At 41.1% G+C, this 18,211-nt stretch overlaps 1 protein-coding gene across 1 annotated transcript; it reads right to left on the bottom strand.

Annotated features, from left to right (window-relative positions):
• Window positions 1–82: 82 nt before the first annotated feature.
• LOC149318683 (leucine-rich glioma-inactivated protein 1-like) lies at window positions 83–18,177 on the bottom strand. Its single transcript, XM_089510268.1, has 8 exons — window positions 17,500–18,177; window positions 16,060–16,131; window positions 11,579–11,650; window positions 11,411–11,482; window positions 7,467–7,538; window positions 3,076–3,245; window positions 2,128–2,292; window positions 83–1,804 (listed from the first exon to the last, which is right to left on the bottom strand). Exons 1-8 carry the CDS (start codon window positions 17,700–17,702, stop codon window positions 987–989), a joined length of 1,644 nt encoding a protein of 547 aa, XP_089366394.1. The 5' UTR covers window positions 17,703–18,177; the 3' UTR covers window positions 83–986.
• Between the last annotated feature and the right edge of the window lie 34 nt (window positions 18,178–18,211).

The raw sequence follows: 18,211 nt of genomic DNA, 5'->3' as shown, positions 1-18,211 counted from the left end.
GCTTTTGAGTAAAAATGCATATCATTTGAAAGACTTTTTTGGTAATATATTTTTATTATAAGGACTAGTGATATAGGATGGTGATAAATATGTTACTAATTATACACCAAGGTTATATTTCAGAAAGAAAACAGTCACCAGGACAGTTACCTGGAATTCAATTTCTCTCCTCTAACATGGACATGTAAGTAATTGTTCTAACCAAAAACATTTTTAAAAAATCCATAACTCATTAAGAATTTTACTAGTGGGAGCCATGGAAATGAGAGCATTTCCTCAATGTGTCTGGTGCTGGCTGAGACCCACTAGGGCAGAACGTGGAGTCACCAAAGGTAGAGCCAAATTTCACGATAGGCCACCTACCTCCAGTTTGTAATCCATCCTCCTTCCTTGCAACCTGGTGCTTGGAAAAGGTTTGGGGAGTTTGATGGAAAGCGTCCCGTGTGCCTAAACAATAGGGCTACTCCTCAATTAATCTAGCCAAAACAAAATTTGTGGCACTCTGCTCTTGGGCCTCTATGCCACTAGGAAACTGTTGGATTGGAGCAAAAGTATCCATTACAATTATTACTTACAAATAACACTATTTGGAATATGAAAGAAAATGTAAACATTTTTATTTGGCAGTTTTCAAATAGGTGCGTAATGGAAAATTACATCTTATCGTTTCCTCCTTCCCACCTAAAACAGATGGAGTTTCAGTACATATTTACATAGTGGCTTCAAAGAATAGTTAACAATTTAATTTGTCTTGCTTAAAAATGCAGTTCCCAACAGCACTAGACTTGACATTTATTGATGAAGATACTTAATTCTAGTAATCTCAACTGTTAAAGGCATTCCGCAGACTGGAAGTAAAGAGAATCATTGTCATGCACCAAGTTCATCAAGTCCTCATGATTGGTGGAGGAAGTCTCACAATAGACTCCACACTCTTGTGTGTATTTGTGTGTGTGTGTGTGGGTGTGTGTGTGTGAGTGTGTGTGTCACGCACTTAAGTCAACTATGATATGTTTATAAATCACTGTGTTCCCTTTAAAGCTTGATGCAAAAAGAAAATCTTTTTTGTCAACAAAGACATGCGTGAAAGATCTTGGCGCTTGGATGTTTAATTCTTGGAACTTCACAAACTTGGCTTTTGCTGTATCCCAAAAATAGACTTGGGTAAAAGAATAATCACTTCCAAGAATAGCATATTGGTAATTTTTTATCTGAAGAGGCTGGAATACCATTGATCCCCTTGATGGCATCCTTTGTAAATCCTGAAATTTGGAACCTCCCCATTTCATCACTTTGGAATCGCCAATGAATCTTGTTAGACAAACATAAATATCCTCTTTCACCATGAAGTGCTTAACAGCATAAACATCTTCCATGTCTGGAATATCAACAGGATCCATGAAGTTGTTTGTCCCTTTGCTCCACTGATATATGATAGGCTGCTGAGAACTACTTGACAGGATCAAATGAGGTTTTCCAGCTATTTCAAGATATTCCACATCTGTATCTCTGTACCACTCATGCAAAGACTGGTCAGAATAAAACCCATTCCCATTCCATTTGTAAACAGTAGTGATGCCGGCTTTTGAACTGTCTGCTATTGCAAAGTATGCATCTTCTGCAATTGCGAATGTTTCGATGTCATTGGGCTTTCTGATTTTGAGAATCTCAATGTCTTGGATTTTTATAAATTTATTTGCATGAATGTCTCTTTTGTAGATATGGGAACCACCAAACAGTTGGGCGACTATGATGTACAAGCGATTCTCAACAATGATAGGCTTGCAGACAACCACTGAAATCCCTGCACAAAAAAAATGGGGAAAGCATAGTATCATTGACTAGTATAAACATCAGGTAATGTGCAAGCAACAGTATGGTATAGTGGTTTGAGCACTGGACTATTACTCTGGAGATCAGGGTTTGAATCTCCACTTAGCCATGGAAGTCCACTGTGATCATGAGCAAGTCACACTCTCTCATCTCAGAGAACCCCCTCAGAACAAATCTTTCCAAGAAAATCCCACGGTAGGTTTAGCTTAGGGTTGCCATAAGTCAAAATTAATTGAAAGAATACAGCAGCAGCAACAACAAAACATAATGTGTGCATAGTTCAATTATCCATACCTGTGATATTGTCAAAATTCCTAAAAGTCCCTTCCACATGGTCCCACTGAAGAAAGATACATTTTCCAGTGAAAGGCTGGGCAATAACCACATATTCATCATTCAGGTATGAGAAACTGTCCACTGAGAGAGACTGATATGGTAATTTTCGAAACACAACAAATTCTGAAAAAGTACATATCAAAAGACAACATTCATTCATTTTAAGTGCACTTTAAAACACATGTTACTCCTTCACAGCCTGCTCACGTTCAAAAATCTATGTCTCTTGTTAATTAGACTGTAGCTCAAAATAGAAGTTGATGTTTTTATTCAAAAGCAAGTAGCAAGTGTTTAGCCTGGCTGGATTTTTCTCTCACAATGGAATTCAAGGCAGGTTACTTGTGACTGTCATGACTGTTTCACGATTCCTAAGTAGCCCCTAGTTTAATTTTAACAAATCTTGCAGTTTGTCAAAATGTGTCAAAACACTCTTTCTCACTCAAGAAAAACTATGGATATTCTTTACACCTCTTGACCAGCAAGTTCCACATGGCAGAAAACAAACGACACATAATACAGAAGATTCAAGGAAATAAACACCACATAATGTTTTGTTACCCTTGAAAATAAAATTTCCATACTCTGTAATATTGTCTGAAAGTACTGTCTGCTTCAAGTCATGTGCTTTTTCAAAGTCAAGGAAAATCTCTCAGTGACCACATGGCCCAAAGGAGAGGTGCCAGCCTGCATATAGCCCTCCCTACCATCTGAAATAACACCAGAAACAGAAAATGCAGGCCTATGAATAACATCTTCAATTTCTTCCTCCTGTTTGCCTGATGAAGAAGCCAGTCTGACTTCAAAAGCTTGCAGCATGTAATTGTGCATTTTGGTTGTTCCTATAAAGGTATCATTGTTTGGATGTTATTGGATGTGTTTTAAACGGAAAGTCTTTGAAACATTTACCTGTAATAATGCAATCGAATTCATTGGGAGAAAGGTTGTTGATCTTGCGTTTCTTATATTCTGGTGGACTTTCACAATAAATATCTTCTATTGTTGCATTTGTTCTGCTTAGCCATGCTACTAACCACTTCAGTTTGCAATCACATTTGAATGCATTTCCTCTAAGATCCCTGGAGTGGAAAGGAGGAAGGGTGTTGGTGAAATACAAGTGCTTTAAAAAGGTAAATTGCCTCTTTCTTACTTATTTGCAACTATTGCTGAACACTTATTTTTAAGTGAGAGTACTGTATATGTGTGGTGCTCAAGGCTCCAACGTTGTTACATTCTACTGCAGTTTGGAAAAGTTATGTTTTTGACTACAGCTCCCAGAACCCCCCAGCCAGCTTGGCATTTTGAGGAGCTGTATTCCAAAACAAGTAATTTCTCTTAGTTCTGTTCTATTGTTTCTGCACTTTGGCTTACTCCCAGTTAGAGCAAAAGTCACATGTTATGAAGAGCAACTTCATAACATTCCAACAGTTATCTATTCTTGGACTTTTCCTGTCAAGGGCTTTTAGATATTTCACACAAGGAGTGGGCAACTGTAATTTCTTTTTGTTGTGTTCCTTTCGTTGTGTGCTTTCAAGTTGTTTCCAACCTATGGCGACTCTAAATTTTATTGTGGGGTTTTCTTGGCAAGATTTGTGCAGAGGAACAAATCTCTTGTCTTCCTCTGAGGCTGAGAGTCTGTGACGTGCTAAGGGTCACCCAATGGATTTCCATGGTTGAAGAGGAATTTGAACCCCGGTCTTCTAGTGTCCTAGTCCAGTACTCAAGCCACTGTACCATGCTGGCTCTCTTATGTATGCTAGCAATGCCAAAATATCCTAAAAGTACCAGATCTTAGATGCTAAGCAGGTTTAGCCCTGGATGGGAAATCTTGGCAAGATTTGTTCAGGGGGTTTGCCATGAGGCTGAGAACGTGTGAGATGCCCGTAGTCATCCAGTGGCTTTCCATGGTTTAGCAGGTATTTAAATCCTGATCTTCTGGGGTCCTAGTCTGACACTCAAACCATTATACCATACTGGATCTCCTACCTCTGTTTTACATGTACCCAGTGTCAACTTCCCATTTGCTGTGGAAGGCCCATATCTTAATACACCTGACAATACTGCCCTTGCTGAGAGACTCCCCTCCATAACCACACATGACTCTGCCAGTGTACATATATATGCTTGGAAAAGTCTTATTCTCCTTGTCACATAACTATAAACACAAAGAGAGAAGAGCAATGTCTTGCCCACTGACACTGCCTTCCTTCAAATCCCTTACAAGTCATGCCCCCACAACCCACATTTTACAGATAATGTCTCTCTGCCTTGCCCGCATGGGCCAAGAGGCCCATTTCTCTCCCATTGTGGCATCTTCCTGTTCTGATGTCTCCTGTCTCAACCTCTGGTTCTGGTGCAGGCAGTCTGGACTATGTCCAACACGTACCAGGTTTAACATCCTTTTTGTTGTTGTGTGCCATTAAGTCGGTTCAACTTATGGTGGCCCTCAGGTGAACCAATAACTTACTTGTTACTCCAGATCTTCCAGGAAGATCCAGAGTCCTCCATTCCCATGCCATTCTGGCTGTCTGCATGGGCATCCCACCAAGTTGCTGAGTGTGTCCACCCACCACCACTGGTCACTCATTTTGAGATCAGAACAAGGTGCCCAGCATGTGATTGCTGGGCACCAGGAGCCCTGGTGGTGCAGTGGTTAAATGCCTGTACTGCAGCCACTCACTCAAAACCATAAGGTTGTGAGTTCAGTACCAGCAAAAGGGCTCAAGCTTGACTCAGGCTTGCATCCTTCTGGGGTCACTAAAATGAGTACTCAGATTGTTGGGGGCAATTAGCTTACAATTGTAAACCGCTTAGACACTGCTAGTTCAGTATAAAACAGTATATAAATGAAGCTATTATGAAGCTATTTTTGATTGTCACTGGGCACCTTGTTATGAACTCATAAGCGAGTGACCTGCAGTGGTGGCATACACACCAGGCTGCTCAGCACAGGAATGGAAGGTGAGGAAATGGTGGCAGATTGGAGCAGCTGCAGGACAAGGATACTCTGGCTGCCCCTGGAGTATCATGGCCAGGAGAGACAGGGCATGTGTTCTCCTAGCCAGGATTTGAACCCTGCTCAATAAATATGTGGACGGCAAAGTGACAGGCCAGAAGTAATCTGACAGTGGGGGAAGAGCAGGGCAGGCCATATCATGAGGCAGAGTGAGGCAGGGAGCTCAGGCAGCAGATTTTGTGCCATGAAATTATTAGTTATTTAATTTGCTGTTACTGTATTTTCACTGCCAGGAAAGGGACAGGTACTTGTGGGATTTTCTCCCTCAAGTGCTAGAATAACTTGGCTGGATTTAAGTATTTTGACACCACTGCATCTACTAAGAGTGACTTCAGTACATTCCTGCCGAAATGAAATGGAACCAAAACAGAGCTAGAGAAATAAAATGAAGGTACCAGAATGCCTGGGAGAACACCAAAACTGGCCGAAATATTATCATCATTAACTTTATTTATATCCCAAAATTGGGATGCATATTAGTTTACATATTAAAATGATTACCATATGATTAAAAACACAAAAGGTTTTTAAAATAGAATTACAATAGAATTAGAAACCTTAGAGGATGGCAATGGCAAGCCCTCTCTGAAGAAACTTGCCAAGAAAATATCATAGGTACAGTTTTGTTGTTTTTGTTGTTGTTAGCTGCCCTCGAATCAGCCTCGACTGAATCTTTTTGATTAGTCTATCCATATCTAAGGTTCACTTTAGGGTCGCCATGAGTCAGTAAGGAATTGAAGGCACACAACAACAACAAAGAATTAAAATAGAAACTATTAGCAGTATTTAAACAGGGTAAAACAAACAACCCAAAGGATAAGAAGCAGTTAAAATAGTACAATTCAAAATGATGCAACACACTCTTACAGCCTTTTTTCTTGAAAGCTGTCGCTTCTAAAAGCCTTTCTGAATAAAAAAGGCCTTTTATTGCTGATGGAAGGACAGCAAAGAGGAACCCATTCTAGCCTTCCTAGGGTGGGAATTCCAAAGTCTAGGTGCAGCCACTGAGAAGGCCCTATCTTGTATTTCCACCAATTATAATAGTAAAAGTGGTGGGATGAAAGAAGGGATGTTGCTGAGAATATCGGGGTTTGGGCATACACATACACAGGGCAAGGCAGCACAAAATGCAGGGCATTCAAGAAAAATACAGAGCATGACTAAATGAAAAGCTAATGTCATGGCCAGCCAAGATCAGCTCTCGGAGGATGAGGAGGAGGATGAGCCTCCTCCAGAGCAAGGGCTGATTGAGGCAACGCCAGGTGTTAGTTCTGCTCTGCCAGGTCCCAGCTGTGATCCTCCAGCCCCAAAGCAGGAGATTCAACCAGGTCCTAGTGCCGAAGAGAGGCCTTCTAGGGTGCCACAGCCTAGTGGTGATTCAGGAGACGAGGCGTGCCTGCAAGTGCCTTCTTATCAAGAGAGAAGGGCCGAGAGTGCTTGCAGGCGCAGATCCAGGAGGATTGCAGAAAGACAATCGGCAAACCAGCCTCAGTTGGCTCGAGGGAGAGCTTCCCTGATTTAAGTGGGAGAGAGGGTTGAGTTTGTTGCATGAGCCCTTGGTGTGATTGCTGTCACTCTAGCTCCTGACATCTTGTTATCTTGCTACCTTGACCTCGGACCGGACCTTTGTTATCTCTTGGCTATTGTGACCTCGGACTGTTTTGACCACGCTGCTTTCTGGCTTCCTGACTTCGGCTCGTCTTTCGGCACGCTTGACTTTCTGCAACCCCGACACCGGCTTGTTTTCTCGGCTTGCTCCTTGACTGCTTCTCCACAAGGTTTGTTTTGCCTACACGTGTTGGTTGCAGGCCTGGTTATCAGCATAAGTCAGAGATTGCTGGCAGCAATCCCGGACAGCTAAAAACCCTTATATGAATAATAAAATCATGTTTCTTAGTCATGCTCAAAATGGAGGATATTTTGAAATTCTTCCTGGAGAGAAGGTTGATATGTACAACATGCTCAGGAGAAGGAGGACATCTGGTCACCCCGCTCATACAATGCAAATGATATTTTAAAATATTGTCATTGCACACACACACACGAAAATAAATGCAGCCCATGAGAGCTGATTTTCCTTTGCTTTAGAGGAGAATCAGCAGTTCTAATCTAGAGGCTTCGTGGAACACATTTCTCCCTGTTTGGAACAACCTAGAAAAAATAATAATGATAGTATATTGATACCTACTGCTACAGGCAATACCTTCCCTGCTATAAGCAACACTACTGAGCAATTGTCTCTGGTCCTTCAAATCATAATACAAAAATTAAATAGCTTTCTTACACATTGGTTAATGAATCCAATCCTTTGAATATGTCTTTGGGGAGCGTTTGGAGGTTATTGTTTGCAAGACTCCTGGAGGAAAATAGAAGAGATTCATCATTAGTACTAACAGATCACTCTTTCATTTCTCATCTGCTTGAGAAAATACAAACTGCTTTGATGGCAAATAGATAAGTAAAATCAAGATGTGGTGCTCCAAGATTTTTTTTCAATTATTTCCCGCAAAAATTTTCATCTGAAATAGGCCAGTATTTGCATTCCCCTCATTCACAAAATTATTTACATCAGTGTGGTCCCATTTTTCTCTCTTAAAATATTATCTGAAGCGTCTAAAAATTACTTTTTAGACTATAACTACCAGAATGCTCCTGGCAGCATTCCTACTGATTGTGTTGGTTAGTGGATTCTGGGAACTGTAGTCCAAAAAAACAACAACACCAACCTTCACAGGTTTTGGATAGTACAGCCTTTATTTTTCTCTTGCCTTTTTCAGCTGATACGATTGCAGAAAATGTGAGGTTGGCTTGCAAATACTTGAATCTTGATGAGGCAACCTTCTGGGTTTTGTTGTTGTTGAGGATTTCAAAAGTTCAAAGTTATCATAGGGGGCAACCATATGCTCTTTGGATCCTGCAAAAATGTCCCAGAGCTTATAGGAAAGTAAGGATCTCCCTGTTTCTGGAGAAAGATCCACCATCCAAGCCCTTTGTGCTGCTCCTCAGCCACCAATACTCCCGCTACAAAGATGCTCCAGCTACAAAATCTAACTATAGCTCTTAAAATTGCTTTTATAGTTAATGTTAAAAATGAAACAAGAATGCCTCAGAGTGAACAGTGCTAATAGGGTTAGAAGTATCCTTCCTTCTTATCTACCTGTCTTGGCCTCTCTGTGATTTAAACACATACTCAACATCTTAGGGATTGCTCCCCTCCCCAGTCCTCTTCCAGCTGTTCTCCAGAGCCAAGCTACATTAGATTAGAATCCTGATTAACTTCCCTATCTTATTCAAGTGTTGGTTTGTGCTGGGTCTCATACATTCATTTTTTTAAAAAAACGACTAGAAGTAATATGTTTATTTATTTAATATCAAGCAAACCTTTGTCACAATGCTGGGACTCAATGAAGCGGGTAGCAAGCTACTTTGGAATGTGTATACTTGATAATATTACTATTATTATTTGTTTACATTCCACCCTTCAAATTTTTAAAATCTAGGTTGCCTTAGAGAATGTTCAATAGAAATAATCTACAATGTGATAAAACACATATTTATTGTGCAAGATACAAGGTGTATGTCATGCACAAATATAAATATATTCAAAGCAGGAGTGGGAGTCAAAACTGTTAGACTTTTAAAATCCACTTCAGCTCAAAATGAATTGTCAAGTGGATGCAGTATTAAATGCCTCTCGGAGATGAGAAGATCAAATTCTAATTATAGATTTTTAAAAAGAAATGTCTACTGGAGTCATTTGCACTAGTGAATGGGATGGGTTGTCGCTCATAAACTATGTTAATTATCTGCCTTGATTTTCTAGGGCACATGATTATAACGGATCAGGGTATATTTCATGTACTGTACATGAAGTAAAGGTTCAGATTGGACACTAGGTAGACTGCGGCTGAATCTACATTACAGAAATAATGCAGTTAGACATCAGTTTAACTGCCATGGTTCAATGATATGCAGCTCTGGGATTTATAATTTTGAGAGGATTCCATAGGATGAAGTCATGACAGTTAAAGCAGTGTCAACCTGCATTACTTCTACAGTGCAGATTCAGCCTATGGTGAACATTACATGTTGAAGCAACAGCAAACCTCATGCTCACACACTCCCTTGACCATAAGATTAGAAGCATCCACAAAGCCAGAAGAATTCATTTCTGCATATTAACTAGCCAGATGTCTTATTTTTATCTTATTGCAAGAACTGCTTATCAATTTATGATTTGTTAACAACCCAGGATCCTAAACAAATTACAGTTTGATCCTGGCTTCTCTGAACAAGTCACAGAAGAACTCTGTTGAGTGTAAAATGAATGCACCCAGTCTACTCGCTGAGACCCCACAGGGAGGAAGGGTGTATGAATGAAAAGAATGCTTCCTGGCATCTACAGTATTTGCATTCCCCTCATTCACAAAAGTCTTCTGTCCTTTCATGAAACATATTGCACAGGGCTGCCTAGTTAAATATTTCTGGTATGAAGAATTAAACTGTCTACAGGTCTTACTCCATAACAATTTTGTGCCTGAAATTTCCATTGTTCTGCACAATTAATTTCACACAACATTTATATGTACTGTGACAAAATCCAAAAGGAACAGCACTTGCAAATATTCCCCATTCTTTTCCCCCTTTGACACAGTTTTGGCACATTCACATCTTCAAAAAGTATCCTTACTTTGCTTTTTTAAAAAAAGGATTTCAAATAATTAATTGGACAGGGAAACATTTGGGTTTTCCTGAGTGTTAAGAAATCTGATTTTAAAATGACACCACTAGCACTTCCCCCTTTAGATTCTTTGGGAAGAGGATATGATCAAAGAGGACTACAAAGTGCATTGCCACACATTCAACACCTACATATTCTTGTTTTGTGTTTTCAGTTTAGTGCTGAAAACTTAGTAAGGTTTTTAAAAATATTTTGATGGCTAACAGAAAAAACATAAATGACAGAAGGAGCAAGAAAAGAATGAAATAGTAGAACCTCCATCAATTCTAAAGTCTTGGCTAGTTCATATCAACCAGAGCTTGGGAAAGTTAGATGTTCAACTACAGTTCCTTGAATCCACCAGACAGTATGACCAGTAGCCATGCTAGTAGAGGATATGAGGAGCTGGAGTCAAAAAAGCAACTTTGCGAGCTCTGATCTTGGTCAGGACAGGAGGTGTCTTTCGGGCAGCTGTACTGGCCTTTTCTTTTTGATATACCTTTTCTTTTAACCTTCACTCACCTAGAAATCATGGTGAAGAAATTAACTATACCATGCTCCAAGCTGGCATAGCTGAGGAGCTTAATATGGTTCCTTTACGGAAAACAGAGCTGGCTTTGGATCCACTTAATCCAAGGCCAGTTCCACACTGAGCTCAACTAACCTAAAGCTGCACTTTGGGCAGGTGCCAGCAGGAACACCAAGAGTTGCAGATTTACACACCCATGGAAATGTCTATGGTCATGAAAGATCCCTTTGTTTAGCAGCTTTCTGTGGACCTGTGGTCTGCTAGTACTGAGGGACTCTGCTCCATCCTAAACCCTCCCAGAGAACTGTTTGATTATGAGTGCTACGCCTATGAATGAAAAGAAATAGTGTGTAACAAATAAATGGTTGTCCTAATTGTGCATTATTCATATTTTTAAGCTGTAACCAATTTGATTGTTACTCTAATTCACCCATCGAAAGTACATTATGCATGGCATTTTATGATTTTATTTAGCCAGCTAACATTTAAAGTGTTGCTGTAGGTGTGCTCAAAAGCTTGGGCGTACCCAGTGGAATTGTTTAATGTTATTCCTTTTCATGGCTATCGCAATTTGCTTTTTAAAAAGAATGCAGCTAGGAAGTTACTTTTGAGAAAACACAAACCCAGAACTTTCTCAATGGAAACAGAAAGCTTGTTTCATGGTTCCTTGGATTCAGGCTGTTTATACTCACATTATTCTCATAACCCACAACTTGGATTATTATGTGATACTTTAAACAATTGCCTGTTTAATAGTGGAATCAATCGATTAATGGTGAGATAGTAATCAGCAGAAAGGCTTTTTATTGCTTAACAACGCTCAAAATAAAAATGTCAATGAGGCTGCAATCCTTTATATGCTTACCCAACAGAAAATCAGATAGAATTCAATGGGATTTACTTCTGAGTAACATATAGAGGATTATATTGTTTGTAAATATAACTAGGAGGAAAGATAGCCACTGGTATTTTTACTTACAGGTGAATCAATGACTTCAGCCCTCGGAAAGATGTATTTGAAAGTGACTTGATGTTGTTATTCTCTATAAACCTGTAAATAGGTCATAAATGAAGTTTGGTCAAATGTCTGTATATCTGACAGCTGAGTCCTCCCCACAAATCCTGGATCATAAAGATTTCAACTCACAAATATTCTAGATGAGGAAGGCCTATGAAAGCATCACCACTAATGACGTCAAAATTATTTGCTGTGAATAATCTGTACAAAGAAATAGGAAAAAGGAAAATAATGTGATACATGTATATGGTTCTTAGAACAAACAGAAATCTTTCCTGAGGACTCTGGCAGATAGAGAAAAATAATGGTAAATCTCAAAGATTATATTCTGTGCATAGGAAACGAAAGATTGTTATAAAAGTCTGGATTCCCCAGCATGCAAACTGGCACAGGTTCTTTAGAGCTCTGGAAGATAGTTCAATAAAGCAATGGAGTTTTGCCATGCCTTCAAGTATTTGGCAATGTACCCTGAAAAAAATCTTTCTTGTAGGTTGAGGATATTGTTGCTGCTTCTACGGTTAAAAAACGCCCTCTTCTCTGTTGATAGGGGACATGTGTCGCTCCAGATCTTGTTGGACTACCTCACCACTGGCTATGCTGGCTAGTGGTAATGGGGTAACAATATCTGGAGGGCCACATATTGTACACCCAACAGCCACTGGCCAGAAAACCAATAGAAGCTGGGAGCTTACATCTTAATTTTCCTCAGCAGGAATTCTACTAGGAAGGGCTAGAGAACCTAGTCAGTCTCTGATCCAAAAAGGAGCAATTGGTGAAAAATTGCTCCACTTCTTTGGTAGAACTTAACCTTAACAGTCACAGTTATAGCTGTGAACAATAATAATAATAATAATAATAATAATAAGAAGAAGAAGAAGAATTTATTTATAGCCCGCCCAATCACAAGGAATCCAGGCGGGTTACAACAGTAAAAATAAAGATAATAAAATAAAATACAATAAATAAATAAAATACAATAAAATTACAGAGAGCGAAGTGAGTACATTCACAGTTAGGCCTGATGGAAGTTGGGCCTCTCTTTTTCACTCCCTCCCAGGTCTGATGATGATGTCATGGAGGGAGGGCTCTTCTTCTTGAGGCAAGGATTTTATTTTAATTAATTTTAATTTAATTCTTCTCATTAAATTTAAGAGAAGAATTGGTGGACAGAGTGACATAAGTCACAGTAAATGGGGAGTAGAACTAGGTAGGGAAGGCCTGCCGGAAGAGAATCCGTCTTAAGAGCCTTCTTAAAGGCTGTAAGAGTAGAAATGTCACGGATCTCCTTCGGCAGGTCATTCCATAGCTTCGGAGCTGCGATGGAAAAGGCCCTCTGGGTGACTGAAGTTAGCCTAGATTTTATTGGCTGAAGTAGATTCTTCCCCGAGGACCTTAGAGTGCGGGACGGACAGTATGGAAGGAGGCGATCTCTTAAGTATTCTGGACCCAAGCCATGTAGGGCTTTGAAGGTAATCACCAACACCTTGTACCTTGCCCGGAAACTAATTGGCAGCCAGTGAAGGGATTTCAAAACCGGTGTTATGTGGTCGGTACGACGAGTACCTGTAATTAACCTGGCTGCCATATTTTGTACAAGTTGAACAAAAGGATAGTTGCTTAGTCACTAGTATAGCAGTGGTACTAAAATTCTTGTTCTGTTGATAGTCATCAAACAACATTATTTGAGAGATATTTGGGTCATGGTCTGCTATTTATTTGTTTCCTGTGCTCCACATTGTCATTTTTAAAATGAACATATTTTAATAATTGTAAACAGGTATGTGTACAGTCAGGTGCACTAGGGATGGGATGGAATATAAATATAACAAGAGGAAAAAATCTAGATCTGGGGGTGAGAGTAAAGGATGTTACATAAGATGACTTGCATACACCAACCTTTTCTAAGCTGGTACCCTCCAAATAATGCAACTGCCATTAGCTAAGTGATGGAGGATCATGAGAGCTGAAGACTCCAGGTCCCCCCTCCAGGGGGAGGCTGGTAGGAGTTTCTCACACATGGGGAAAATCATGGGTTTAAACAGTCATTTTCCCAGGAAAGTTGTGCATTCATGGTGAAGATTTTCACATACATTGCGATAAGAGAGGAGTTATCGCAGGAATAACCAAGGAGTAACCAGCAACAAATCATCCATGGGATTTCTCTGTAAATGGTTTGTTGATGGTTATTCCCTGTTTATCCCTGGGATAAGTCCTCTTTAATTGCAACATCATGTGAAAATCTTCACCGCGATCATGTGGCTCTCTGGGGGAAATGACTGTTTAAACTCCTGATTTCACTCCTGTGATAAAGTATATAGAAACATGATTTGCATAATGGTCCAAATTATGAACCATGTGTGTGATTAATTTCTATATTCCATTGAGGCATCCTTGCAGAAACAATTGTGAAGATGTCTCCTTAAATGCTGGATGGATTAGGTGGGGAAAGGCTGATTGTGAAAGAGGAACTTTGAGAGCTCCCGGAACATGGAAGTAAGTAAAAGCAGATGGAAATAATCAGTTTTTTCCAACTTGAAATGTTAGATTTGTATCATAAGATTTATGGCCTTAGGGGTTTTATGTTGCTTTTAAAAATCACATAGTCAAAGGCAGTAGGAAAAGAGGATGACTGCATTATAGATGGATGGACTCAATCAAGGAAGCCACGACGACCTTATATTTGCAAGAAATGGGCAGCATCATTGATGACTGGGGCAAGTCTTAGTTATCTCATTCATAAGATTAGCCAGGGTTGACCGGATGGCTCATAACAGCAACAACTGGAGTAACAGCAACAAATCAAAGGCTACTAAACATACACCTTTATGGCCATGGTTTGTCATGTTCCATGTTGCATTACTTCCCCTCAATGCCCTCAGAAACTGACATTTTCCATATTAGCAGCACTGGAAAATGTCAGGTTGTAGAAGGCTGAAACTTTTACTTGGGAACTACATCCTCTCGATCTCAGGGGAAGGCAATGGCAAACCTCCTCTGAACAGATATTCCCAGTAAAACCCCATGATAGGGTCACCTTAGGGCAGTGCTTCTCAATTATTTTCTGTCATGCCCCCCCTAGAAAGAAGAAAACATTTCGCGCCCCCCACGCGACTGTAAATAGTATCATTTGTCTATAAAATTGTTATAAGTACACCTCTGCATAACATACCTTTACAGAGCCTCGCCCCGCCCCACTATTTGAGAACTACTGCCTTAGGGTCACCATACGTTGGAACTGGCTTGAAGGAACACCGCACAAACACACACCATTCCACTTGCCAAACTTCAAGCTACATCCTCCACAAGACATCTTGGCATTCATTTTATTATTTATAATAATAAATTGTTGATTTGGGGCATATCTGTCCTGTGTTGTTTTAGCATGTACATTATGTTGTTACAATACACAAATAGAAGCCTGTGCTTCTCTGTTGGCAAATGGGATTCTGAAATGTCACTGTTTCTGTTCCGTGGATGGAAGCCTTTTTATTGACATTAAAATGCAAAAGCTGTTTTTCCATCTACAAAGGGGACCTCAGAGCAATATGTTGCCTGTGAACAAAATGTGCCATGTCACTGGAAAGCCTGCTGAGATGGGCCACCTTGCATGTTCTATATGCCGCATTAGCCGGATGGCAGCGCAGGAGGTGTCACACAGCTTAATGGCAAACTCATGATGTGCCTTTCCCTTTGTGGGCACACAAACAACAAATGAATGCAACAAAACAAAAACCCTGCCACCGTCTCTTTTCCCCGATACAGGCGATGTATGGATTTTTTTGGCCCTTTTTTTGTGAATATGCTCTTACTCTGAAAATGCTTGCGTGGGATAATGTGTACAGGGACAACATAAAGGTTTCCATGGTAACTATATTTACTCATCTGTCCTGGATTCAAAACCTTACGTGGTGCGCATGCCTTCTTATCAGCTCCCATGACAGGAGACATGAAGAGGAAAGGTTATTGTACCAGCCATCAGAGCATCAGAATCTGAACTGAACATATTTTATGTTCAGACAGAATATAATGTTTAATACAAACAAAAAAGAACAAGCTGGACCAGTTCACTCAGATCTTGCCACAAGGATGTACTTATATCTATATCTAAGTACTTATTTTTACTTTTTAAAAAATATTTGAAATATTTCTTGACATAAGTCATCATTGGGGGTCATATATTATTTATGTGTTGCCCCATCTCACAGAATATAGATCCTGACCCTTCTGAATCAAAACATGTCTCCCCCAAAAGTACTCTGGGCTTTCTACTCATTGCATGAAATATTAAGCATCTTCCATTTTTTACATTTGCCACAACTTTAGTGTAGAAGAAGGGACCAAGACACCATGATTTAACCTCATCAATTGCCCCCCAAATACTCTGGTAATATTCATGATAAATAATCATGATTATTAGCACACTCATAAAAAATAATCAACTAGGTATGACACACCTTTGATCATCTTCACTGGTAATACTAAGTACATTTTGTTACATAACAGACCTGGACTAGCTATTCCTGGTAAAACACATATCAAAGCCTATCACTTTAGTACTTTTCGAAAACACATGTTTCATAACAAGCAACCATGACATAAATCTTTCTCACAGGAGTTGCAGAGATGGTGAGAAGACAAAACTCCGTTCTGGGATTTTAGTAAAAGCAGATCTCACAAAGGATCTGGAAGAAAAAGAAAGCAAACCTTGCATTAACACCATGAACTCAGGGAAGACTAATTTATTACCATCCAGGCCAAAGGACCACAGAGAGCCAGCATGGCCCAGTGGTTTGAGTGTTGGACTAGGGCTCTGGAGAGCAGGGTCCAAATGGTGTCTTGGCCATGAAACCCACTGGATGGCCTTAAGTGACTCCACTCTCTCAGCCTCAGAGGATGGCCATGGCAAACCCCTCTGAAGACACTTCCCAAGAAACCCCCATGATATGGCTGCCTTAGGGTCGCCAAAAGTCAGAAACAACATGAAGTCACACAATGACAGAGGACCACTTCATGGTCACCGAAGGATTCTATATGAATCACAAACTGTGCAAAAGGAGAGGAAGAACAGAAAGTAAATGGCTGTGACAAGTTTCCCATCACCACAACAGATCAAGAGAGAAATGAGATCTCAAGAGATGCAGTCAGGGATGTTTCACACTCCTTCCCAGCAGAAGTGTTGAATGAGCAGAAGCAGGGTGGCCAGATGTTATAACCACACCTTGAGCTGCCTTGAGTCCCTGTACTGGGAAGAAGGCGGGCTATAAACAAACATAATAATAATAATAATAACAACTTTAGTACAAAAAACATTATTAAGGATTCTGTGCGGTGTGGTATAGGAGGAGGTCACTTGGTGGCGGTGGGGATGACACCGTGAGTCACCCCTCTGGGGGACACCAACCCCAGCTTAGTGGCCGCCAAAACCGCAAAGGAGGAGAAGGCACCACAGAATGTAGGACATGCAAGGAAAATGTAGAGAGATGACCAAAACAACAACAACAACAACAAAACAAACCAACCAACCAACCCTAGAAGCACTACTATAAATAGGAACCCATGCTCAAAATGGAAGGGCATTTCCTGGAGAGAAGGCTGAAATGTCCTGGAAAGGAGGACCTTTGTTAGCCGCCTTGGGTCTCGCTTTGGGAGAAAGGCGGGATAAAGACAAAACAAGACAAAAACCTCTAGTTATGCTGACTTGAAGGCATACAAGAACAACAACAACCACCACTACCCTTCCAAAGCTGGCTTGGAAAGGCTGGAGGCTCCCAACACTTGCAAGCATCCTCCAGCCTGTACCCCAAAACAGCATCCCCACCATAATGCATGATGTATATTAATATCAATAATATCAATAATAATAATAATATCAATAATAATACTAATAATATCAACAATAATATCAATAATAATAATATCAATAATATTAATCATGTTAATATTAATACATAATAACAAGAAGAAGAAGAACGAATGCTGAAGCCCCGTGCTGAAGTTGCTAAGGAGGCATAAGGAAAGGGCCCAATGCTTACAGCCCCTTCCCCTCTTACAGGGAGGTGAGCTCCGGGGGGAGGCTGCGGGGGAGGGCGCGGGCGTTCTCGCAGAGCGCGTTGTCTTTGGTGCAGGTGCACCAGGCGGGGCAGCCGCTCTTCCCGGCTCCTCGGCTCCCTTGGCTCAGCCCCGAGGAGGAGAGCAGGCACAGCAGCAGCAGCAGCAGCAGGGCTAGGAGGACCAGGCTCCTGCGCTTCCCCATCCTTTGGCTCCACTCGCCTTGCAAACCCAGGCAGAGAAGGAGGAGGAGGAGGAGGAGGAGGAGACCAGCCCTGGAGATGGAAGGAGGGAGGAGGGTGCTTCCTTCCTAGCAGAGCCCCTCCAAAAGCAACCCCCAAGCCCTCTTCTCGCTCTCTTCCTCTTCCTTGCCCTGCAGTTGCTCTTGGAAAGGCTTGCTCTAGTTCCCATCCACTTTTGCTCCGGAGCAGGCAGAGGAAGGTGGCAGGGATCCAAGCAGCTAGAGGAGCCCAAACCCCAGCCCCCCTCCTGGCTGGCACCAGGGCTTCCCCCACGCAGCTGGCAAAGGGGCGCCAGGGAGGAGGAGAAGGAGAAGAAGATCCAGGGCTTTCCCTTCGGTTTTTCTTTTCTTTTGGCTTCTTGGAGGGAAGATCCGGCTGGGTGGGTGGCTGGGAGGCTGCGTGGGCGAGGGCTTGGACTGCCAGCCCCTCCAGAAGACATGCCCAGGGAGAGCCAGCCCAAGGAAAGGCACCC

Source organism: Sceloporus occidentalis, unplaced genomic scaffold (genome assembly GCF_023333645.1).
Source record: "Sceloporus occidentalis isolate IW3139 unplaced genomic scaffold, rSceOcc1.0.p SCAF_2, whole genome shotgun sequence".
Classification (NCBI taxonomy): domain Eukaryota; kingdom Metazoa; phylum Chordata; class Lepidosauria; order Squamata; family Phrynosomatidae; genus Sceloporus; species Sceloporus occidentalis.
This window is presented reverse-complemented; position numbering and strand designations above follow the sequence as displayed.